General features: G+C 42.1%; 1 protein-coding gene across 2 annotated transcripts in view; it reads right to left on the reverse strand.

Moving 5' to 3' along the window:
• Positions 1-25,766, reverse strand: part of Fid (class I SAM-dependent methyltransferase fire dancer) — a 63,445-nt gene that overhangs the window by 19,184 nt on the left and 18,495 nt on the right. Inside the window, exons 1-2 of one of the 2 annotated variants that reach the window (XM_076306969.1) lie at positions 19,639-20,392; positions 3,020-3,236 (exon numbers count right to left, since the gene is read on the reverse strand). In XM_076306969.1, the coding sequence (XP_076163084.1) occupies positions 3,020-3,188 (169 nt within the window). In that variant the 5' untranslated portion in view covers positions 3,189-3,236; positions 19,639-20,392. Of the gene's footprint in view, positions 1-3,019; positions 3,237-19,638; positions 20,393-25,766 lie in introns of those variants that run through there. The other variant, XM_076306968.1, reaches the window with a different exon arrangement.

Below are 25,766 nucleotides of genomic sequence, written 5' to 3' on the forward strand. Positions count from 1 at the left end.
GCACTTACGTCTAACTTCTTTACCGCATCGAAGAAGTGAAAGGTTCTCGAACAGATCTACAATGCATGCGTGACAAGATCCTGTTCTGCGTGACCTTGAGAGGTCAAATTCTCGTACCCCGACTGTAACACGCTCCTCGACGAAGCGTACCTAGCTATTTAACACTTTATCCGCATCTACTGTTTCTCTTTCTTCGTGTTTGTTCTATTTATTCAACGCTTACCTTTACACACATTTTCCATAATGTACGATGTGACTAGATCGTTTCCATCGACGCGTATAACGCTAAGGTGAAGGATCTATTCAAAACTCGGCTAAACGGAAAATTGCTTCGGAGCCGTTCGATGGGCCACTAGAACGTAGATCTAATATTCGCTACAAATATTATTAGGTCAGATCTATTTGGAGGAGTCGAGAGCAACATGGAAACCTATCAGCAGTAAGTAGCCATGGAGTGCCCTTTGATGGCTGGTGTATAGTGCGCACACAATGGTTGTAAGTCCACGCTCAGCAAGGTCTTTGGAGTAGATTTAGTACCGTTAGAGCAGGTAGAAATTAGAGATCTATCGTTTCTGTCGAATACGAGGATCGAAACTTTTTCTATGGATTACGTAGATCATAGAGATTTCGTTTCAGTCGCTATCTTCGAGGCAAAGAAGTCACAGACTCACCGATCCGTATCGCTCCTTTCGTTTACCAATCGGTCTGTCAAACTACCGATGAACTTTTTCTAGAGATTTCATTTCGTTTACCAATTGGTTTATCAAACTACCGCTGTACTTTTTCTACAGTTCACTTTGATCCTAAAGAGATTTCATTTCATTTATCAATTGGTCTATCGAGCTACCGCTGTACTTTTTCTACAGTTCACTTTGATCCTAAAGAGATTTCATTTCATTTACCAATTGGTTTATCAAACTACCGCTGTACTTTTTCTACAGTTCACTTTGATCCTAAAGAGATTTCATTTCATTTACCAATTGGTCTATCAAACTACCGCTGTACTTTTTCTACAGTTCACTTTGATCCTAAAGAGATTTCATTTTGTTTACCAATTGGTCTATCAAACTACCACTGTACTTTTTCTACAGTTCACTTTGATCCTAAAGAGATTTCATTTCATTTACCAATTGGTCTATCGAGCTACCGCTGTACTTTTTCTACAATTCACTTCGATCCCAACAAGTAGATTTCATTTAAGTCACGATCTTCGAGAACGAATAATCCGCAAACTCACCGATCCAAATCGCTCCTTTCGTTTACCGATTGGTCCACCGAACAACCTCCGACTATTCTCTACGGTTTACTTCGCCTGTGTACGACCTTACAAAAGAAACGGTACGCGACCAATCCGGCGTCAACGTTCCCAAATCCGTCGCAGATCGATGAAAAGTGAGATACAACCCGGCGGTGTACACGGTACGATCTCGGCTTCAAAGTTCGCTGGTCGATGAGTTTGTGTAACCCATGGTGAACGGATCCCACGGTATTTCAGAGGCGTGCATGCGACGTGGGATCAGGCGTACATACACACACACATACATACATACATACATACATACACACACATATACACACACGGACGATCGTAATCTACACGGATTCGCGTCGATACATCCGCGCGGAGGTCAATTGATCATGTGAAAGCAGGAGTGACCGGGGCCGAGAGGCGAGGAAAAACCGAGCAAAGGAAGGAATAAAGACACGCGCCCATAAACGATACGCGCGTGTGTACGAGGTTCAATGGGGCGAGTCCCGCAACGTCCAGCGAGATTGAATATCACCGGATTGGCCAAACGCGTGGACTCGTTTAAATCGAACCCCATTGTCGTTCGGTGGATCGTAGGCGTTCTACGTGTTTTGAAAATTCTTCCACCTATACAGAATTCTCGCGAACCTGTCCGCGCGAAACAGATCGTTTAATTAAATATCGATCACCCGCGAACAGGACCGTGTGTATTACTGTCGATCTCGATCACAGAGAATTGCTCTCGAGCTAATTGAACCAGGAACTGGGATTCTTCTCTTCAGAATTCGATGTCAATTGTAAAGTATGTTAATTATCGGAGCGACTAGCGACTGTATTTATCAGTGTGTGCTCTGTGGGTAGAAATAGGCTCACGAAGAAGATTCGACTATGCTTTGGACGAAAATATAATATAATAGTGAAATTACATCGTTTAAGAATATTATATGAGTTTATGTAATCGGTTTAAGGATTTTACTGTAGATATTTTTCCGAGAATTAATCAACTATACGTCTACTTAAAGGAGGTAGGTAGCTTCTGTGATTATTTTTGTTAAGTATACAATGTTAGATACTGTTTACCAGCGATATTGATGATACACTGTTGGTAAGTTTTGCGAACGAACACAGTGTACGTTACACTGGGAAAATCGTTTCCGTGTACTCCTCGTTGATGCGTCGTATCGTGTCGTGCTTGTTCGATAGGAACTAACAATTACCATCGATAGCAGAAACTACATTATCATTGTATTCTGTAGAAAAACAATCACACCAGTTATCCACAGAAAAATCTCTAACGTCAGCCATTCCTTAGACGCGCGTACACTTGAATGAATTTTAGAATGCATTTTTCTCGAAAAGAAAGCCTCGGATGGAATATCGTTACTCTTTATTTTCGTTTCGTTTCGAGCCATAGAATCTTTCCAATTTCGTTTGCACCAGGAATTTCGACCCATGGTGTGTACAATACAGTTGTACGTAAAACCTCGTCCGACTCAACGTTTCGACCGCATCATTAGTGGTGCTCTTCCCGCGTCAAAAGGAACTTAAAATCTAAAACATAAATTTCGATATGGTAAATGATAAATTATAAACGATTGTATTACGAAGAACGGTTGTTTCGATTTGAAAACAAAAAATCGATGCATTTTTCGCGTTCTTCTCCTCGCTCTCGAAACGTTTTCCTTTTTCTCTCGAGCGTGACGTTTCAAGATCACCGTTTCGAAACGTTACGAAACGTGACACTTCGCGATCGTAACATGTTAGACCTACCAATGTCGCAGACGAGGGCCCCCGGTTCCAGTTCCTCCAGAAACTGGTAAATCCGCGGCCAGTGTCTACTCTGGACAGTCTTTTCGGCGCATTGCTCGTAAACCTCGTGTACGTAGGCTTGCTCCAAGGCCACCGACCGGGCTACTTGTTCTCCGTCGCTTTCAGACATCCCTCTCGTTAAGATGGTTCACCTTCGTCCACACGCGTGTCCGCGATACTGCAACCGTAAACAACACTCGGTGAATATCGTGGTAATGGGCGAGAATGAAAGGGAATTGCGCGCGGTCCGGAGAGGATACGGTGTGTTTGGAATGGATGTGCGAGCGAAGTGTGAAAGAAGACCGATCGGTGTAGCACCGTACTGGGAAATTTTCGGTGTACGTGACCAGAGTCAGAGAGATTACGAATTGGAACGAAAGGGACGAATGCGTGCGAGGATACTAGGTGCGAAAGAAGAGCGTTTAGGGTAGTCGAGAGTAGTTATTGATAGGTATTGAAAGTCGTTTTTGGAAAATTGTCGAAGCGTGTCGCGTTGCGTAAAGAAAGAATAGGGTAAGTCAGCGTGGTCAGCGTGGTCAACGTAGTTATTAATTGTGTATCCTAAAACTTTGTTCACCCCTATTTTTATAACCACCACCGTTAACTAATTAAATAAATTCAATGGGGTGGTCTTCGAATCTGTGCGAGAAGGTACAGAGTGTCCCAATCATAGCCGGTCGATATGAACTTCGCGCTATTCTTGAAACGTCGAACCGATTAATCTGAAACTCGACACACCTCATCTGGACAGATGGGAAATTAATCGTGGAAAAGTACACGGTGAAAGAACGAGTGGAAATTATTCAAGCGTGTTACGAAGAATCGCGATCTTTCACGCGAACGATTCGGGAACTTCGTAATCGTTTATCTCGAAGTCGTGTGTTGGTAAATAGCACTGTGCAAAGTTTGGTAGTTAGATTTGTCGAAACTGGTTCAGTTAGAGATCTAAAAAAGTTACCGCGTCCCTGTACCGCTCGTTCGAGTGAAAATGTTGCTGCTGTTGCTGAAAGTACGAGAGAAACACCGGGTACATCGATTCGATATCGTTCTCGGGAACTGAACATTTCGAGGACCAGTTTGCAAAGAATTTTGACAAAGATCTTCGTTTGCACGTTTATAAGATTCAATTGTAACAAGAACTTAAACCACTGGACCATTTCCAAGTCGTACATTCGTGGATTAAGCGCTGCGGAAGAAAAAAGGCGATGATGATTTTTCGGACAAAATTATTCTCAGCGACGAGACGTATTTTCACTTCGGTGAGTACGTAAACAAATTATCGACGTAAAGTTCACTGTCCGTTGATACAATTGAAGAAAATATAATTATAATGAAAGGGGTGCTGTGCGAGAAATACAGGGCGCCCCGAAATTATAGACACGGTAACAATAATAAACAGCGTATAATGCACTTGATAATCAACGATAGGAATCGATAGACTTCGATTAACTTCAAAATTAAACATTTTTAAGTTCTGAATTTTCGAATTTTGAATTTTTAAAGATGAATTTTTAAATTTCGATTTTTGAATTGGAATTTATGAAATTGAATTTTTTATAATGCAATTTGCATATTTTTCGATGCATCTCAATTCCGTCGATACAGTGACCAATTTAAATTCACTACACGCATAATATTTTGCAAAAGTATATAAAAAAAAAAAAATTGAATGCCTTGGCTAGTACAATCACGTTTACTTTGAGTACAATTTCGAAGTAACAAATAAATACAAGGCTAGAGGTGGTAATCTGTAAAAAAGTATTCACAAGTGGAATGCACTCGTGGAGTGCATTCAGCATCAGTGCCGTCCCTAGAGATTGTGACACCCAATATTCCTATTCTAATATAATTACAATGTTTTCAGATATTGCTGAAAACTATAACTATCAATGCATCTCAATTTTGTCGTTACAAGCAACAATTTCGACCACTATAATTTACCACAGTTACCAATTTAAATTTACTACAAGAATAATATTTTTGCAAAAATATGTCAAAAGAAAAAAAAATTTGAATACCTTGGATAGTGCAATCACGTTTACGTTTAGTACAATTTCGAAGTAAGAAATAATTACAAGACTAGGTGTGGTACTATTCAGTTCAAGGAAGGTGTTTCAAAGCAATTGGTACGAAAAGGAGAAGACACTTGGAGTTTACATAAAGGAAAGCAATCGCGAGTGGATTTAATTTAACGAAGTAAAACGTGTCTGTCGGAACAACTACAGGTGTAGACCCGAGACTAGCGGAGGTGCAAAGCCCCCTTTCACGTAAAAAGAATGTAGTAACGGCGACTCGTGTGAAAGGACGGTACAAGGCTTTTGTCTCCTTTAACAGGTTTCTCACCGGCCAATTAAACTCGTATCTCTAATTTTGCGACAACCTGTACAGCCGGTGGAGTTCTCGACGATCAAAGGTAAACGTTGCCGAAACGGATACCTAATTAACACGATTTACACCAGACAAGATCCGCCGCGAAATGTTTAATCTCCGCGTTTCTGTACGTCGCTCCGATAAGAGATACTCGCGCGGAGTATTCGGTCCGCAGCTCGATTTCTGTCGTCGTTGGTACAAGATCGATAGCTACTTTTCGTAATTATTTCTGCCACGTTCGATCGGATTCGTACAAAGCGACCATTCCAATGCGGGGCACTGTTGCTTGCGTTTTCATTCGCTCGTTGTCAGCCAGCGATAACTCTTTGTCTCTTTGTCAGCAGCGACAAACAGAACTCGAAGAGTCACTTCAATCACCCGTACGGAAAATTGCCTTTTACTTTGACGGGGTTGAAGGGGTTGAAGTCTCGCCACGACACGTTGCAATTTAACTCCTTCGTCTAAAATATCGTGCGAGATTCTTGGTAAGGAATAGGATCAAATGTAATAACCATGAGCGAACATTTTGGTCACATTCGTGTGTAAGAATGTATTTTACTTAAAAATAAACGGTGTACGTACGAATATATTTTGTTGAAGATAAAAAGTGTACGTACGAATATATATTCTTAAAAATAAACGGTGTACGTACGAATATATTTTTTTAAAAATAGAAGGTGTACGTATGGATACATTTTCTTAAAAATTAAAGGTGTACGTACGAATATATTGTTCTTAAAAATAAAATGTGTACGTAAGAATATATTTTCTTAAAAATAAAAGGTGTACGTACAAATATATTGTTTTTAAAAATAAAAGGTGTACGTAAGAATATATTTTCTTAAAAATAGAAGATGTACGTACGAATATATTTTCTTAAAAATTAAAGGTGTACGTACGAATATATTTTTTTTTAAATAGAAGGTGTACGTACAAATATATTTTCGTAAAAATAAAAGGTGTACGTATAAATATATTTTGTTGAAGATAAAAGGTGTACGTACGAATATTTTTTTTTAAATAAGAGGTGTCCCAATCGGTCGATTCACTTCGATCGACAAATTCAAATCGACGATCGAGACACTCTGTACTAGAAAAAAAAAAACAAATATATAACTTACACAATCTCTTCGAAAAGAAAATTTAACGTTCACGGGGGACAGTGAGAGTTGTGACCGACCTTGCTGTTGATTAACGTCTTTATTGAAATTTAAATCGTAGGGGTCAATACCTCTCGTTCGTGAAGATTGGATCTTTTTCAGCATCGATCTATCCAAATTGAGAGAAAATCTCTCGAATTTTCAACAAATGGTACAAATTCCATTTCGTCTACACAGAGTCATCGATTTTGGAATTTTCGAGGTGAGATCTTCGAGAAATTTACTAACGAAAAATCGATCGTGGCTCTAAAAGTGTTGAAAATTTTCGACACGATTCAGGATTACATTGTTTCGGTATTCTCTGTGTCAGAGGTTCTCGAAGTACGAGTCTCGATGACGCGAGTCGCGTTGAATATTAAAATACGAGAGTTTAAATTTTCGTTAAAATTTTCCGTTGTACACGATTGATATAATTCGTGTATCGACCGAGTGTGTTTCGTTTTAAAATATGCACCACGCGGTAAGTAGGTTGCGGGAAATGATCGTTTTCGAAAGTGGGTCCCGACCCATAAAAGTTTTGGGAACTCTGTTCCGTGTATTTCTATATTATCAGCACTTTATCTAGACACACCGGCCTTTTAGTATCGGTCCATTTTTTTCGGTCGAGCCAGCGCCACAAAGAAAGGGGATTGAATTCTTAACAAGTTTCTCGAGGTTGTACAAATACCATTTTGTCCGCGCAGGGTCTTCAATTTTGAAATTTTTCAGGTCACTCGGGCTCTCCGGGAAATTTAATAACGAAAAATCGACTCGTTCCTTGAAGAAACCTGCTCGATGCGTTCCCTTCGACAACCACTAGGAATGCGTTTCGTTGAAGAGTCTACCGCGATTTACGTTCTTGCGAAATACACGATTTGCAATTCGATTCGAGACTGTTACACTTGAACCTTGAATCACTAAATCCAGGAAGTAACAATCGATGCGAAAATCATACCGAAGTTTCAGATAAAGATTGTGAAATTCATCGTACGAGATTCGATAACGATCGTATCGACGATCGTAATTTCTGTTCCGTGAAAGAAATCGTGTCGGTTGTTGACAATTTGAGATACAAAAAAGGGAAGATTAATCGTTTTCGATGGAAAAGTAACGTTTCATTAAACGATCGAGATCATCAAAAAATAATTTTCTGCAATGTCAGAGACTCCTTTCGGACGAATTGGTCGATAACTGTTCACTATTGCACGATATTTGCAAGGTAAGGCATACATTTGTACGGAATTAATTTATTTGAAAAAACTCGAGCGAAGATGGCTTCGTTGATGACTCGAGCCGTGAATTTTAATATCGATGAATAATCTCGCGCGTTAAAATTGATTGGAGAGGACCGAAATTCTTGTCGGTAATATTTTATGCGAAATTGTCGAAAGTTGTGTTAATGGAACGTGCAAACAATCGATACTCCTCCACATATCTAAAGCGTGTAACTGTTATTTAGATATTCTCGAGCTCTTCGACGCTGGAGGTTCGAGCATATCTGTTTCATCCTCGGTTAACCGTAGTAGGTGAAAAAGATCCAGTTTCTCCAGTCGACGATACAGCGAACGAAATGTATTCTCAACAGGATATCGTTTTTGCGGAAAAGTTTCCCAATACAGACACCGAGCTTCTCTGCAGTTCCTGTTACCTCGTTCATACACGAACGAGCCATTCTTAGCACTGTTCAATACCTGTCCTTAACATTGGTGAAATTATCTTAACCATCAAACGTTTAGACAAAGGTCGACTAATAAGCTTTACAGGGTGATTTTCTCCAATGTTTACTCCTGATTCAAAATTTACTCTTAAGAGGAAAAAGTGTCGACAGTTCTTCTAATTTTGTGATACCTGTTTCTCTAAAATTTCGAGGTAATGTTTGTATCTTGAAAAGATAAATTTACCTCGTTCACGTACAAATAAGCCATCTTTAACACTGTTCAATACCTGTCCTTAACATTGGTGAAATTATCTTAACCATCAAACGTTTAGACAGAGATCGACTAATAAATTGCGCAGGATGACTTTCTCTAATATTTACTCCTAAGAGAAAAAAGTATCGACAGTTCTTCTAATTCTGTTATACCTGTTCCTCTAAAATGTCCAGGTAAAGTTTACATCTTGAAAAGATAAATTTACTTCGTTCGCACACAAATAAGCAATCTTTAACACCTTTCGATACCTGTCCTCAACACCGATAAAACTGTCTTAGCTATCGAACGTTTAGACAGAGATTGATTTACTAATAAGTTGCCCAAGATGACTTTCTCTAATATTTACTCCTAACAGGAAAAAGTGTCGACGGTTCTTCTAATTCTGCGACACGAGTTCCTCTGAAATATCCAAGTAAAGTGTTTGCATCTCGAAAGAATAAGTTTCTAAACATGTTCAATCTTTCTTCATCCTTAGAAACATTAACAGACCTGTTACCGGGATACTCCGTGCAACGAAAACCATACGATACTTTTCAAGTCATTGGAAATCGTTTGCACAGTTATCACAGAATTGTTTCGAGTATTTGACGATTTTCTGGAATTGTGTACACGCGTAAAGAGTACTCGCGTAAAATCGAGTTCAGCTACGAGCCGCTCGAAGAAAGCAGATTACGCCGGTAATCTCGTTCAGATTGAATAACCAACAACCGATCGCGAGAATCGCGTAATCGCGCGGTGATTTACGGTTCTCCAGTCCAGAATGAAAGTCATCTCGGACGTGATCGTCTCATCGTTTAAACGTACGCGGTTCGCCGATCGCGAACGAACGAATACGTACCGTAACGCGTAGCTGGTACGCGACTCACCACGAGGTGATGTTACTTTTATTTGGTCATCCGTCGATTGATATTCCGTAATCGGTCGCCGAGCAAGGATTCCGGTTCCGTAGGGTACCGGTTTCGTACTTTCTCGTCACTTTCTTTTATCGAACGCTCGCGTCCGTTCTCCCGGTTCGAAACCTTCCATCGCGCTATCCGCGCCGCGACCCTGCCAACTCGATTCCCTCTTATCGGAATTCTACTTTCTTCGGTTTTCCTCGTATTTGAATCCCGATCTCGTCACACCGACGAAAAAATATTTCGATTTCAAGGTGAGCACGAAACAGAGAGTTGATCAACTTTCCAAACAGAAGCCACCGAACGTGTTCATTTATAATTGATAAATAAAAGAAGGAAGCCTCTGTTTGGTACGTGTTCTCGTTAAAACGCAAGTCTTTTGAAGATCTACTTCGAATCGATCGCGAAAATAACGAAAACTGGAAACCTCTCGTCAGATTTGTAAATTATAAACGCTCTTTTCTCTCTCTTTTTAGAAATATTTACATATGTGTGTTTATACCCAAATTGATGCAATTCGTTCAAAGTATAAGAAGAATTATTTTTCAATTACTTATCGATTCAGAGTGGTTGGTATACCAACCATCCCTGATTTACTGCATCGCGTTGCATGTGCATCGAACGTTGCATATGCGTCCAAGCTTGTGCGTATCGCGTAATCGCGAACCAGCAACGATTCAGGAGAATCCGAGACCGAATCTTACGATGAAACGTGTACCAAATTAAAGGTTAACAGCCCGACGTGTGGAAGAATACGAGCATTGACGAGTCTCGATGTACAGGGTGGAACCGTTCTAACTGCTCCACCTTGATTACTTCCTTTGTTCGGTCGCCTTTGCCGGCAGCGATCTGAATTCTTTTGCCTCTGATATTTTGTTTCGCGGCGACCTATAATCACTTCCTTGATCGAATCGCGCGAGATAAAAAGAAATTTAAATCGTTCCGCTAACAACGACGGTAATTACGGTGGACGAGTTCTGGGATTCTTCCTGTGTAATTTAAGTAATCAACGGGGATGATGCAATGTAACACGGTGAAATTAACGTAATCTAAATTGTAACGCGTAACAGCTTAATCATCCGCTTCGTCTTGGATCCCGTCGCTCGACGGGACCTCGTTTCGTTCGAACAAGTATACGCACGCTTTCGTTCTACGGAGATATAAAAAAAAAAAAAAAAAACGCTGCCAGAGGGGGAAAGAAATTAAAGCAATTTATTTTCCGCAGCTAGGGGGTTAAAAATATCGCGATACTTCCGCTGGTACTGAAATAGCGTGTCGAATACTTCCGCGCTCGCGAGTACTTTATGTTTCACCGGAGGTCCACTCTCTAAGAGAACGAGAACTCTATTTTTAGGGCGGCGGTTCGTCGAGGCGTTTCCATCCTCTAAACAAAATTGTCCGTGGGAAACACGTCCCCGACTTTTATCCACCCTTCGCGTCCAAAGGCCAGGAAACCTACCTTCGCCGGAAACGCTACTCCAGACGCCGGTTTACGGTAAATAAACACGAGAGTTAATTATACCAGCACGCGTAACCCGTGCTCTTCCTTGTGAATTCGTTTCGAACATTAACCCCATCAAAATGTCTCGTCTTTTTACAAGTTTTTCCTCTTTCTTTTTCTTATCGATAGGGGAAAGTTCCCTCGGTACTGACCGTTTAACGTTTCTTTGTCGTAACTTGGCTCAGAATCGATCAAATACGACTTTGGAAAAATCTTTTTATAACGTAGACGATACATTATGGGAGAAGAATTAATTTTTGATCATTTTTGGTAATTTTAGTAATATAATGTAAGGAGAATGTAAAATATAACTGAGAGGAGAAGAATTAATTTTTGATCATTTTTGATAATTTTAGTAATACAATAATTCGCAAAAATGAAAATGTAATTCATAGCGGACGAAAAACTATCCCCCGGCGATTTCTATTTCGATATAATTAAAAAGTTTCCAGACGTTGATCGCTATAGCGTACAATGTATTTTAAAAACCTACATATTGATTATTTTAATCGGATAAAATTCCGAATATTTTGGATCCGCGTGTTCTTTCGAATTCGACGTTTTCGTTTATCTTTGTATCTACAACCTCTTAATTGGTAAAACCATGTGCTCATTTTGTAGACTACTCGCTGTGTTTAATAAAAATTATACGAATTAAAATACGGATACTTTAATGCACGTGTAATTATGTACACGTGAAACAATGTACGTGTCTTTCTAATACACGTTCCAAACTGTGATCCCTAATGGGTAACTGACGGTCTCCGCGAACAAGAGCGCTGGTTTCGGCTCGCGGGCAATTGGTGGGCCACGGTGACGTCACAGTGAGAGGCGACTGGTGGGGGTTAGTCCGTGGGAGGACCGAGAATGGAGAGTGGTGGGGGTTGGGACTGCGCACCGATCGCGCTCGTCGGTTCACGCATGCGCACTTGGAACCTCACCCTTAAATAATGCATCGATCCCCGATATAGAAAAGCCGAGAAAAAGAAAAATTTCATTTTCGTCAAAGAATCTAATTTTTCTTTCCAAGATAAACTTCTCTAACGTACTTTTAGAACTATGTACACTATTCTTGTATCAAATGTAAGTCTAAAACTATCGACAGAATTGACACGCGCTGTGAGATGTAATATTTTGAAAAAATATACACGTTTAAAGTACACATTGGTAGACCGTAACGACCAACGCTTGAAAACTTTTCAATTATATTACGATAAGAATAATGGGTCCTGCGACACTATCCGTAACGATTAACTGGGATTCCACGGCGGTAAGAAATTCACCGAACGTTTTACAGAACGAAAAGGACTGGTCCCCGGTCGTGCAGATGACAAAGTGCATTTTCTTGCGGCGATAATTAAACTCGACGAAGGTTCGTGTTCGGAATATTGCTCGCGAGGTTAACGCGGGCCATTTTCTTCGTCGCGAGGACTCGTTTACGTGCCTTCGACATCGACCACGGAAATAATAGGTCCCCAGAATTCGATTACGACCAGTGTCCTGCGACCGAGCAAACGTTTATAATCAGCCGTGCAATCAGGATACCGTGGTGTCCCGTCGTACCCTACTCATTAATCGAACAGGTCGGCTGATTGCACCTTCGCTCGAAGTTTCTCAATACAGCCATTTATCGTACACGAAACCATCGAGTTTCCGCGTATGACAAAACTCATCCGTTCTCGACAACATTAACGTCGACTATCAACAATTCGCGGACGAACAATGGCGACCGTTGCGTGCAAACTGGGTCCAATCGGTGTGAAGTCCAGTGGTTCAAGTTCAAAGGTCACGTCGCGTTCGAAACAATAAAAAAAGTCGTAATTTGGGCGAACACGAAGGGTTGGTGGTTAAACAGGCCAAAGTGTCAGGGTTCTAGATCGTAAAATGATAAACCCGCCTCTCTTAAGTTTCTCGAGAGTCGTGTTCTCTTAAAGTGATATCGTGCTCTTAAAGAATAGGTGCGTTATTGTATTTTTGAAAAACAATCGAACCGTACCTGGAGCTACGTATAGAGATTCTGGGTAAATATCACGGTAGGCGAAAGAATACCATAATTTTGTACTGCAATATAGTTTATTATCGTTTCTGTAGGGTAGCCATCAATTTGTGTAAGTTTTTAACCGCTTCGAACAATATATTTCCGTCGATTTAACATCGCGTAAGCTTATCGAAGTGCTCGTCTGGTGTAATCAATTTATAATATCGTTTTATTCCTATCTCGGTAAATAATTTATCCAAAGGTTTTCTGCCCGTATCGTAATATTTGTATTAGCATAAATTACGCATTGCGATAGCTGGGGGGGAAAACGGGACTGAAAGTGTTCGCGAGTATCGAAGTAACCGAAAAAGAGAGATTCCGTTTACACAACACACGTACAGGTATCGCTGTTTCAACATCGGTGTATACACGTATCCGTACTACCTAAGGCCCATGTTCGACCTCTGACGTAACCGTTACAGGGCCCCATGACAGAGTGAACGCGAACTTTCCGTTGCGCGCGCACTTTGGATTAAAAATATGGCCGTTGCCAACGTCAGCACTCTGTCAGTGACGCAACAAAGTTGAGTTTCGTCCGAAGTTATCGAAAAGCATCCGTTCGGGGGGGAGATCACGCTCCAACGAGCCTCGAGTTCTACTTGTTGCGATCGTTTAAATTATTTCGAACGATCGATCAGCGAAAGAAATTAAATTTGACCTCGATAGACTGTGCTCTGTAGACTGACAACTGGAGTGAGACACGTTGAAACGATTCTATTAATTCTCAACTGCACGGTCGTTTACGATCGAGAATATCGAGTTATATCGCAAAGAGAAGGAAAGATCTTAAAAGGAATCAATCATTCGCATACGCTGTTCACGTTCTATCGTTCAACGCCGAGAAGACGTCGAGTCGGTCCGATTGGCTGTAGCGAGACAGCGACACGCCCCTGCTCACGCGTATCGTCGTTATTGGCCAAGTCGATCTCGTCTACGTGGAGGGAGGGGATTAGGCGGAGCGAGCGGACCACGCCCCCCCGTTCTCTCAATTTAGTTCGTGGACAGTTCTCATCGTTGAACAGTACTTATTACGTTTCCCTGTACGCGACGTTGACCGTCACGGAATATTCGAAAGTTTTGTCGGTGTACTCGTTACTTTACAAGCCACGGTAATATTTAAAAGTATCCAGGCTCGTTCCTTGCAAATAATTCAAAATCACCGGTGACCACCGTGGCGTTAACCCACGATCTTTCTTTCTCTCGACAACAGGGGTTAACGGAGAACGCATACGTCATTCGGTATATATTTTTCTAAGAATGTCACCGACCGATATTCGAAGCTGCATGGAAGACTGCCAAAAAAAAAAAAGAAAAAAAAACGCTACACTGGCCGCAGCAGTGGCTGGATTTTTAACGCGAGCGGATAATTGGTCGAACGTCGGCCAACTTTTCGGTGATACACGTTCACTCGAGATCCACAGGTAGCACCGTTTGACCTAATTAATCGCGCGATTGTCCCCGATCGGCCTACATTGTAATGAATCGCGTATTGACGGTCGGTTGCAGCGGCGCGCGGCTCCACGCAGGAGATTGGCCACGGTTCTCGAGAGACGAGTTCGAACAATGGCTTTCACGACGATCGTCGAGAGGGAAAAAATAACCAACTACTATTCCGAACCGCGCGTAATCAATATCGCGGGTAACCGCGTAAATGACGTTTCTGTGCAGTCGAGTCGCGCGGAAGTTCTCTGTATAGAGGAGATCCTAACCGTAACCCCGATCGGGCTCTCGATGGTGTACTGTGGAGGCATGTCAAACACGCGGCCCACTTGACCTTTTACGTACTTTTCTTTTACGATGAATAGTTTTTTTTTTTTATTTTTTTTTTTTTTTTTACGATAACGACTGCGGTGATCGTTCTCGGTCGTTTTATGTATTGTATTAAATAAATACATTGTACGTGGCACACCGTTTACCAAACGTCAGAACCTCGTACGAAGTTTCGAACGACGTTGAAAAACATTTTCGAAAATTGAAAAAAAAAAAAGCGTTGATCAATTGGCCTCGATCTTTTAGGTGTTTCGTTATTATTGTACAAGTAATGGGATATCGAGAAGGAATAGGACTATAATTATTTGTTTATAATAGGACTACAATTGTTTGTTTCGAAGACCAAACAAACCTGAATAATTGTTTTTTTTTTTTTTTTTTTTTTTTTTTTTAGTAAAAAAGAATACTTGAAAGATGAATGGTTTTAACGATTGAGAAATGGCTTGGAAAATATTTTTGAGCGTTTTTAAATAAATAACGATTGATTATCGGTCTCGAATGAGAAACTTTTATACCGATGTTTCGATTCGTAAATTTTGCAAAGTCTTCGAAGTAGACGTAATTAATCGTCATTTATTCACTGTGTGTGGAAATGTACTATATTGTAAAATGACTGCACAGCAGCATCCCGCAACATGGTAGCAAAGTGCAAATTGGCTCTCGAGCCAAAATAAGTTTGACATGCCTGGCGGTACAGTAACCCAAATAACCACAGTATGCCTGTACGATGTTATTGTTAACACGGTATGCACCCAACGTGGGTTACAGCAATGCGTTAGAATGTGCAACATAATAGTTGCACTTTCGTTTTTCGTATACATATATATACTAGGTTGTTCGATATGTTTTGTCGTACGATAAAACTTGTCGAACAACCTATTACTTCGCAGATATTTTACAACTCCGTGTGCTCGATTTTCGAGATAAAATCTGTACCTCGAATTTCAACGTGTTAAACTTCATCGATCTGTTTAAAACGATCGATAAAACGCACGACGTAAACAGACAGTGCATCGACAGACCGATCGATAACGAAACATTGTTATCGGCGACGAAAAGAAACAAGCAGAGATTTCGGTTGTTGAACTATTGTTTTTCGTACACTTATCTCTGTCGAAACGTTTTCGATCGTTGCACGATCAAATCTGTACCTAAAATTTCAACGTGTTGAACTTCATCGATAAATTTAAATCGATCGATAAGACGCGAGACGTAAACAAACGTCGACAGACTGAACGATAGCGAAACAATGTTATCAGCGTTCAAAAGAAGCAGTGATTTTACACGTTGCACTTGCATTTTCCAGATTTATCTCCTCTCTTCGTCGATAGTTTACAGTTCTGTAAACTGGAGGATCGTTAAAATAATTCCAAACGTTACAAAATAAAATCTACGCTTCAAATTTCATGGATGAGTTTAAATTTATAAAAAGGCGCGACGAGATAATTATCAGCGTTCAAAAGAAGCAGAGATTTTACACGTTGCACTTGCATTTTCCAGATTTATCTCCTTTCTTCGTCGATAGTTTACAGTTCTGTAAACTGGAGGATCGTTAAATAATTCCAAACGTTACAAAATAAAATTTACACTTCAAATTTCAACGTTTCGAATTTCATACACGAGTCTAAATCGATAAATCGCGCGACGAGACGATTATGGACGCCCAAAAGAAGCTTCCAGAGATCTCGTTCCGCGATCGCGGTTCACGGTTACGAACGACGCGGCCAGAGAAAACATTTATTGCTCCGTAAACAGAGAACGATTCGCTCTTTCGCGGTATCCTCCGCGGTAGAATGAAAAATTCCGACTTTCTAACACGACCGTGCTGAAACGAAGATCTAATTTCGTCGCCCGCGCGAAAGAGACGCGTTATCGTCGACGTTGATCCGCGAAATCGTAAATAACGGTGCGATCGGTTAAAAATCGTCGCGGATATCTGGAACGGCTTGTTGACAGAACGGACAAAAGGTGTGAAAACGACACGTATATCGAGCGCACGAGTCCGATCGGATTTTACCGAGCTGCTGGCGAAATGCTCTACATACGTCAATCCGACGATCAATCATCCCTATTATTTGTCATCCGTTCCAACGAACGAGAAACCCTGGGTCCAAGGATTTACCGAAATAGAAACGAATAATGCTCTTCTGTTCCGCGACAGCGAAGTCTCCTTCGCCAATTACGCCATTGGTGTCGCCGATAAAATCGAGACGCAGATCGTCGCTCACCCCGCTTTCAAGCGAGCCGATTTTATCGCTCGAAAGCGGGGAATCGTTGCGTCAGAGCCGGGAACGTGTTCTCCATCGAGAGTACAAAGCACGCGGGATCCCTTTCGAGACAATTATGCCCCACGTACACTTTTAGAGTACACGTGACAAAACTTTCGGTCCATTGTTCGCGAATTTGCGAATTATTCCCCGGTCAGACCTCGCTTACGAGTCACAGCGATCCTATTTACGGCCACCCGACCCTACCTCAACGTGGGTATTTTTGTACAGCCGGTAACAACGTTGAAAAGGACGTTCGGGTAAAAGTTTCAGTAGAGGAGACCGAGACTCGACGTCTCAGGGGTGAAAAGTCACGCTTGCTTCTAACTTTTGTATCCCGGTAAACACCGATCGAAGGAAAATCGTGTTTCGGTGGAGCAGTTGTTTAGATTGCCTCAACCAGCGATGTATCGTATTTACCTCACCTTTTATAAGCCAATTTCTGAGAAATTTAAACAATAAAATTAAATTTAAAGGGTGGTCAATTTCCCACTCGTAGTTTGATAGGGTAGGTCTACCCTACCGTTGTATTGTTTGTTTGAAACATTGAAACGTTGTTTATAAGAATACCCTTCGAAAGATGTTCCCAGTGATTAACTATGAATCGAGATTCATAGAACACGAATACCCTGTTCGCTCCAGTTTCTAAATTTTCTACTCAGAATTTCATTTCAATATTGAATCTTCCATCCTACTCTGCATCATCGATGTTGATACGTTTCTCCAAACGAGACACAATCTTCTCCAAAGGTACCCCTTCGAAACGGGCTCCCATGAATCGAGATTCATAGAACACCAATACCTCGTTCATTCCACTTTCCTAAATCTTCTACTCAGAATTTCATTTCGATACTCAATCTTCCATTCTACTCTGCATCATCGACGTTGAAACGTTTCCCCAAACGAGACACAATCTTCTCCGAAGGTACCCCTTCGGAACGGGCTCCCATGAATCGAGATTCATAGAACACCGATACCCTGTTCTCTTCAATTTCCAAAAATCTTTTCAGAATTTCATTTCAATATTGAATCTTCCATCCTACTCTGCATTATCGATGTTGAAACGTTTCTCCAAACGAGACACAATCTTCTCCAAGGGTACCCCTTCCATTGATCGACGTTCCCATGAATCTCGATTCACGGAACACCGATACCTTATTCGCTCCAGTTTTAATCACTGGTTTATACATTTTACTTCCCTTTCACTTCTCGCGTCCACGACGACCAACAAAAAGCTATCATCGTCGTTGATCAGCCACGGCGATCATCGAACAATAACTATTTCCACTCGATTCGTGTTCACCGGGACGGCAGGCACTCCTCTCGTTGGAGTTCCTATTCAACCAGGTATCGTAACACTGGAGAGCCCTTGTTAGCCGACGACGACGACGACGACGACGACGACGACTATGAAAGAGGTCCCCGTCGACACAAACAGGTCGAGTGGCCTCTTCGTCGACGAGAGAAGAACACTGCAAGACGTCCACTCGTCGATCCACTCCGACTCGGTGAGCAAGGGCGCCGAAAACCCGACCCGGGAGGAATAACAGCGAAAGGGGAATACGAATTAAAAGCAGAATCCACAGGTAGATCGAGTCCGGACGAGTGGTAATTAAGATTGCCGAACGAGGAATTACTCTTCAAACGACTCCCGCTCTTAATCCTAAGAGTTAATTACCGTAACTGGACTGGCTTTTTACGCGGTCCCGATTATACCGTAAAAGCTGGCCGAAACTCGAGTAGAGCACGTGTCACCCTATCAAAACGTTACCAAGGACTTTCAAAGTTACCCGATCCCTCGATGAAACGTCCCGATCCTTTTCAAGAAAGGATCGACCCTACTCGCTTTACAGATTTCTCACATCCTCGCTCGCATCGGAAACGACCGCGCGATTTTGAACACCGATGAGCAACTTTTCGAATCGATCGATCTTCATCGGTGCTTTCGTCGATCGTGTTCGAACGTTCGCTATTCACTGTGATCGAGATTTTATATCGTCGAGCTTACGCGAAGTGTACTACTTATTTTTCTTGTCGTCCTCTGCGAGTCGGACTTGCCCCGGACCTGTTTCTCTGTACGGTTTCCGTAACCGAGTGTTTACCAAAATTTTCCATCGAATGTTTCATGATTCACTTTAAACATTTTCAGCCAGTTTAGAGAAAGTGTTATGGGTAAAAGACGACTCGGTTCGGTAAGGATGAAGCTGTGTAGATTGTAGGGGTGTGCGGGTACCTTGGGTTGGGTCTCGAGAATTCGCAAGGTTTCGGTACCCGAATTCTTTTAACTTTTAACGTTTGATTATAATATAGAATAGGGGAGTTTGAGTCGAGAACCTGGTGGAAAAATCGCGAAGAAGCATCGCAGTTTACAAGCTGCGTCTAAAAAGTGACAAGACTGATCTCGGTTCTCGGTAGTTGGCAACGTTGTGAAAACGCTACTTTGTTATTTAAGACATGTAACTTTATTCCACCACCGTTATCGGTTTCAACGCGAACGAGATTACACGAGCTATTTGGCAACGAGTGTAGCAGTACGGAAATGGAACAGCAATATCTTGAAACCAAAATTCATCAGGAATCTGACCACAAGTTTAGTTCATCAAGAATCTGACCACAAGGATACGAAGTAAATCAAATTTGTAATACTTTCTTAGGGTTTTTTACATACCGAGAAAAAGCTCCCACATTTTTACACCCCACAATTGACTACAAACAAATTTTCAGTTAAAAATAGTACTCCTTTGTTTTCACAGTCTTCGTACTCCTCCGATTTCATTTCGCGTAACTTTTCTCTTTTCTCAAAAATCAAAATTCATCTCAAGGGTCGTTTTCGAACCGTGAACATCGCCCGGAAGATTCCAACCGACTGAAAACAATTTCGGTGGAAGACAAATACAAGTAGACAGTATCGCGAAAATAGAAACAATGCCTCCGCTTGCCAAGGGAATTATTTCGAAGCAAATTTTTCATCGAAGTGGACTAGAAAAAATCTTGCAAAAATATACACGAGACCGGTCTCGTTGCTTGCAAGATACACGGTGTAGAAAGATTCTGAATCGACTGATCGTTTAGTGTTCGAATTTGTTTAACGCGCGAACTTTCGAGACTCGAGCCAGAAATTCCCGGTAGCCGCACACCCCTGACGGATTTACAATATTTGGTTCATCGTTTGCGCACGGTTGTCGGGGTACAGAAGAATCGAGCACCGATCAGCCCTGATCGTGACACTTACGCGTGTCGCGAAACGTGGATCGACGTTTTACAAATCGATGTCGCACGGAGGTAAACAACCGTAGTTGAACAGCTCCTGTGGACGTTGCAGGATCATCTTGTCGACTCGTAGTTTCTTCTTGTCCTCGGTGGCAACGGTGTCTTCGCGGTAACGAAGATGGGGCACCGTATACGCGTGACACCAGCGGATGAACTCGCTAGGGTCCTCCGTGCGCACGAACGTGACGATGGCCCAGAGGGTGCACAGGCTCCGTGACTTCCGCCTGGACTGTAGATAGATCTGGCAGACGTCCAGAAACATAATCAGGTCGACGACGCTCATCTGCTCGGAAGCTGACTGAAGATCCTTTCGATCGACGATCCTGTTACCAGACGAGGATCGAGCCTCGTCAACGGTGCATTAACAGGATTTACATAGCGGTCGAGCTTGCCAGAACAGTTTTACGGGTGTTTTCGATCTTTGGTGAGATTATTCCCAAAATCTGACTATAATCTCGAGGAGATTCTACACGGAGAGCGTTATCGAGGAAAGAATAGCGTCTTGAATCTTTCCAAAGGTGAAACCTTCTCGAGGATGTCCGTTCAGAAAGAGTCCAGCTCCTCCACGATTCTCCAAATACGTGTACACCAATTTTTAAAGTGTGTCTTTACTCTTTCTTAGGTTTATTCTCAAAATTTGATTACAATCTCGACGATTCTACACGGAGAGTATTATCGAGAAAGGAACCACGTCTTGAATCTTTCCAAAGGTGAAACCTCCTCGAGGATGTCCGTTCAGAAAGAGTCCAGCTCCTCCACGATTCTCCAAATACGTGTACACCAATTTTTAAGGGGTGTTTTTACTCTCTCCTATGTTTATTCTCAAAATTTTACTAGAATCTCGACGATTCTACACAGATAGCGTTCTTGCAAAAAGAATCTCGTCCCTCGTTTCCCTCAGAGATACTCCACGAGTGTCCACTCCCTCCACAATTCCCCAGACAGGTGTACACCAATTTCGAAAAGTATCTCGGCGATTCGGGGAACGTTATCAAACACGTGTACACATATATCAGGGTCGTTCTCTCCCGTTGTTATTCCCAGAATCCGTAACCAATCTCGCTGATTCCACGCGGTGGTTCCCCACCGCGAGCCGTATCTTTCTCGAGGATGTCCGCTCGGTGAGAGTCCACTTCCTCTCCACGATCTCCTGGACACGTGTACGGGGTATGTACCACGAGCACTCGAGTACTCTACCGTTTCACGAAATCATCGAGCGAGCCGACGCGAGGGACGATCGGTGATCAGGGGGTCGTCGTAACCTGCACCGAGAATGGAAGCACGAAGAGCAAAGAACGCAAGAGGGAGACAGAAAGAGAGAGAAAGAGTGAGAGAGAGGGAGATATTTATATACGATCCACTCGTCGATAGAGTCGCGGTTCCGGTAATCGCGGAAATTCGAGGCTGTTGCGTGAAAACAGTTTGCAAAGTCGTGGTCCAGGTGTGCGTCGTGCGATACGCGTCGAAGCCAGCTAGAAACGGGAACGAACCGTTCGAAGATCAATCCGTGGAACCGCGAAGAGCATCACTGCTCTCCGTTCGTGCCGCCGCCGCCACCGCCACCGCCGCACCACCGCCCCCTCGTTCCGTGCAGACAGCCGCCAACAGCGGCGGTGGCAGGTGGACCGCCCGAGTGCCTTCAAAGGGAAACACCGAAGGCCTCGTTTCTCATACCTTGTCCCTCTATCTAGCTCTCTCTGTCTATGGTTCCCTTCTCTCTCTCTCTCTCTCTCTCTCTGTGTGTGTATACGTACGCCCTCCGAACTCGGAAGCCTCTACTTCTAGGCCTTCCCCCTCCCCACGCTCCTCCACCACCGAGCGACTGAACTTTCCTCTTTCACCCTATTCGTCCCTGCGTACTTCCTTGTCCTTCTACAAACTGTTCATTTCTCTCTCTCTCTCTCTCTCTCTCTCTCTCTCTCTCTCTCTCTCTCATTCACTCACTCACTCACTCTCTCGATCCCGTGGAACCTGTACAAGCTTCGTCGAGCTGCCCCTCTCCCCCCACCCCTTCCCCTATCGTCGACGCGCACACCGGTTACACCCACACGCCGGTAACACCCACATACAACACTGACGCCACCAATACCACGCGGCTGCGCGTTGAATTTATTCGATATCCTCTCTTTCGCATAACTGGGTTAATTTCGGTGCGCCAGTTTCGCTAATTTAAGGACGCGCACGAGCCACGGACGGGGACCGAGCAATGCCCCGGCACGGGGGCCCGTCGGGCCGCGAGTCGGGACCGCGAGCGGTCCCTCAATCCCCCCCACTCCTCCGGATGTTGGAACTGCGAGCGTTCGACGTGTGTACAGCGTGGTTACGGGTTCGAGAATATCGTAATTGAACATTCGCGCGTTCAACATTTTGCAAACGATTCGTTCTTTTACACGGGGAACTGAACAAGTTCTAACGAAAGAATCTTACGAGAATCTTACAGAATCTGACGAGTGAAGATAAATGGTAAAATTAATTTTTTATCTCTCAACGTTAAAAGAATTACGGTGTATCGGTCGGTGGTCGAGTACAAACGGTTAAGAGCGATCTTTTCGAGTTTAGAAGATCGGTTCACTTTTGCATTCTTTTTGTAATTGAATTCGTTACGAATACCGGTTTACAATATCGTGGGCGAGATTCGAGCACGAGCGTTTCTCGATGTTCAGTGCTAACGATTCGAGAATGCTAAAGGGAAACTTTCCGATTTTAGGAAATCGATGTTTCTCGTATTTAAAATTCAACTCTCTGCTGACACTGTTTTCAAACATTACGACAAAATTCAAAGTATCAACGAAGATATAACGTTTCCCGTGTCGCAGCGCGCCGATCCTTGAACTTTAAACGCGTTTTTTTCGAATCAGGATTTTACGAACTGGTGGGTAACTTTTCACGGGAACTGTTTGTTCGATTGACTCGAAATAATATTTTACATCTATGTGCAGCTAGTTTTCGAAAATTTAAATTTTATTCGAACATCGACATTTCTTTCTATTTCGCGTTCACCCTTAAAGGTACCACTGCAATGATAATGTATCAATAATACCAAATTCTCGGTATATTGCGCAATAATGCCAACACGCGTCTCGAAACATTGACGTATATCAAATATCAAAGACACTGCGATTAGCTCGATACAATGCACCGATCCACGGTATCATCCCTAAACGGTCACCGCTATTGTACAATATCGAATATCGACGAGAACGTGGGTATCCTAGTGTAACGCATTTGTAAATATAATTTCCTTCGACCAAAGTGTACAAATGGGAACGTTTACCAAACGAGATAAGTGGTACGCGTAACCTTCTCGAAGACACTTACGCGTACGTATAATTTCAATTCAATTTAGTATTTAAATTTTCCGACGATGCAACGAGACAAGATCGACAGACTGTGTAGATTTACAGTGATTTGGAATTTTAATTTCGTACGAAGCGATTTGTCAATGTAAATGTAGAATGTGAATAAATATTCGAGTTATTCACAATCTTTCCTATTTAAATTTCCCGACGATATAACGTGTAGATTTATAATACTATGAAATTTTAATTTTGTACGAAACGATTCGCCAATGTAAACGTACAATATAAATAAATATTCGACTTATAATTTTCCGCGCCTCGTTTGGATCGATATAAAGGGACAAGATCGATAGACTGCGTACATTTATAATAATTTGGAATTTTAACTTCGTACGAAGCGATTCGTCTCCAAAACCGTTGAAACGGTACAGGAAAAATATCTGTAAATAAATATTCGAGTTATTCGAATATCCCGTGTAGATTTATAATACTTAGAAATTTTAATTCTATACAGAGCGATTCACCATTGTAAACGTACAATATAAATAAATATTCGAGTTATAATTTTCCGCGCGAAAAAGTTTCTTTCGCGCCTCGTTTGAATCGAGAAGCCCCGCCTCTAGGGGTCTCGCCCGCCCCCTCCCCTCCCACTTTGGGAGACACGGCTCCGAGATGTTTCAGAGTGCATTGATCGAACGGAACACTCGTGTGCCCGTATACCGCTCTCGAAGAAGGTTGAATTAAGGTGGCATTGTTTGCGACAAAGATTCGATTGTTTGGTCGGTGAACGACGACGGGCGTTAGTCCCGGAGGCAGCCGATTGAAATACCTAAACAGAATTCACAGCCGTACGAAGTGACAGTGAAAGTGTCGAAGAGAAAGGAGAAGATAGAAGCGAGATAGCATGTAAGCGTTTACGGCACGCGCGCTACGTTCAAACGTGGTCTCGGATCCGAAGGCTTGGCGTGCCACGAGTACCTCGTACTCGACATTCACTGTGGCATAACAATGATCGCGATACGATATTCCACTGAACAGCGAAAAACTAACGAAAAAAAGGAAACATTCGTCGGCGAAAATTTGTTACAATTGCAACTATGTACGTTCGAATAATTTAATAATTTGATATTCGAACGTAAATTGGCTAATGGTAAACATACTCGTGACTTTCTTTCTGCACCGATTATATTTATTTACTTCTATATATGATAATTTAATATTCGAACACTTCTTAAACGATGAAATATTCGTAACTTTTCTCCACACGGATCGTGGATATCTGTTGTCTATTTTCATCGTTCCTCTTATTTTAATTTTATTCTTCTTTTCTTTAAATTTTCTTATCTTTTATACAAAAGGATATGACACATTGGATAATAAATATATATAAATATGTACGTTCGAAGTTTTACGAAGAAAGAACGAAAATGTACAGTACGATCTTTCAAGGATTATTTAAAAAAAAGAAAGAAGAAAATAATCGAAATGATCCTTCCGCGTAGCACGAGTCGTTCCGGAACGCTACGTTCAATTTGGAAATATTAAATGAGATTCGACGGGAGAATAATTCCCGTTTCGCCTTCGTTTGAAAGCTATTACACGACGAGATAGAAAGTAGAATGAACGTAATTTCTCGAATCAGAATCCAAAAGACCGTGAAAACGTAGGAAAATACTTTGTAGAATTGCACACCGATGAAATCATATCGCGAGGGAGCTGCAACGAATGGCAAAGACCAACCGTACAGAGATTTCGTGTCACCTAGATATTTATGCGTCGAGTTGTATCGAATTCCTCTTCTTTTTTTTCCCCCTTTTATTTTCTCTATAGGCGTCCTTCGTGCAACGAGTCCCAGTTTCAACGTAATAGACGCTTCTCCGCAACGACTCGAAACTTTATCCCAATTAGAATTTACGCAACATTGCAAACGGGCTTTTCTCTCCTCCCTGCGTTTCATTTTTTCCCACTCGGTCACTTTTCACGCCCTTTGAACCGCTTTTTCGTTTACTCGAACGCGGAGTTAGCCTGCCACCCACTTCTCCTTGGTATTTCATCGTTTCGTTTACGACGCGATATTTATCATTTCTCGAGCAAAGCGGAAAGCTTTCACGACCTTTACGAAATCGAGAAGAATTTCAAGAATTCGAAACTCCAACGAAAAACAATCATCCACGCGATCGATACGTTGCCTCGGGGCTTCCTTAGAGATCGATTTTCACGAAGACGA

Source organism: Ptiloglossa arizonensis, chromosome 3 (genome assembly GCF_051014685.1).
Source record: "Ptiloglossa arizonensis isolate GNS036 chromosome 3, iyPtiAriz1_principal, whole genome shotgun sequence".
NCBI classification, from domain to species: Eukaryota; Metazoa; Arthropoda; class Insecta; order Hymenoptera; family Colletidae; genus Ptiloglossa; species Ptiloglossa arizonensis.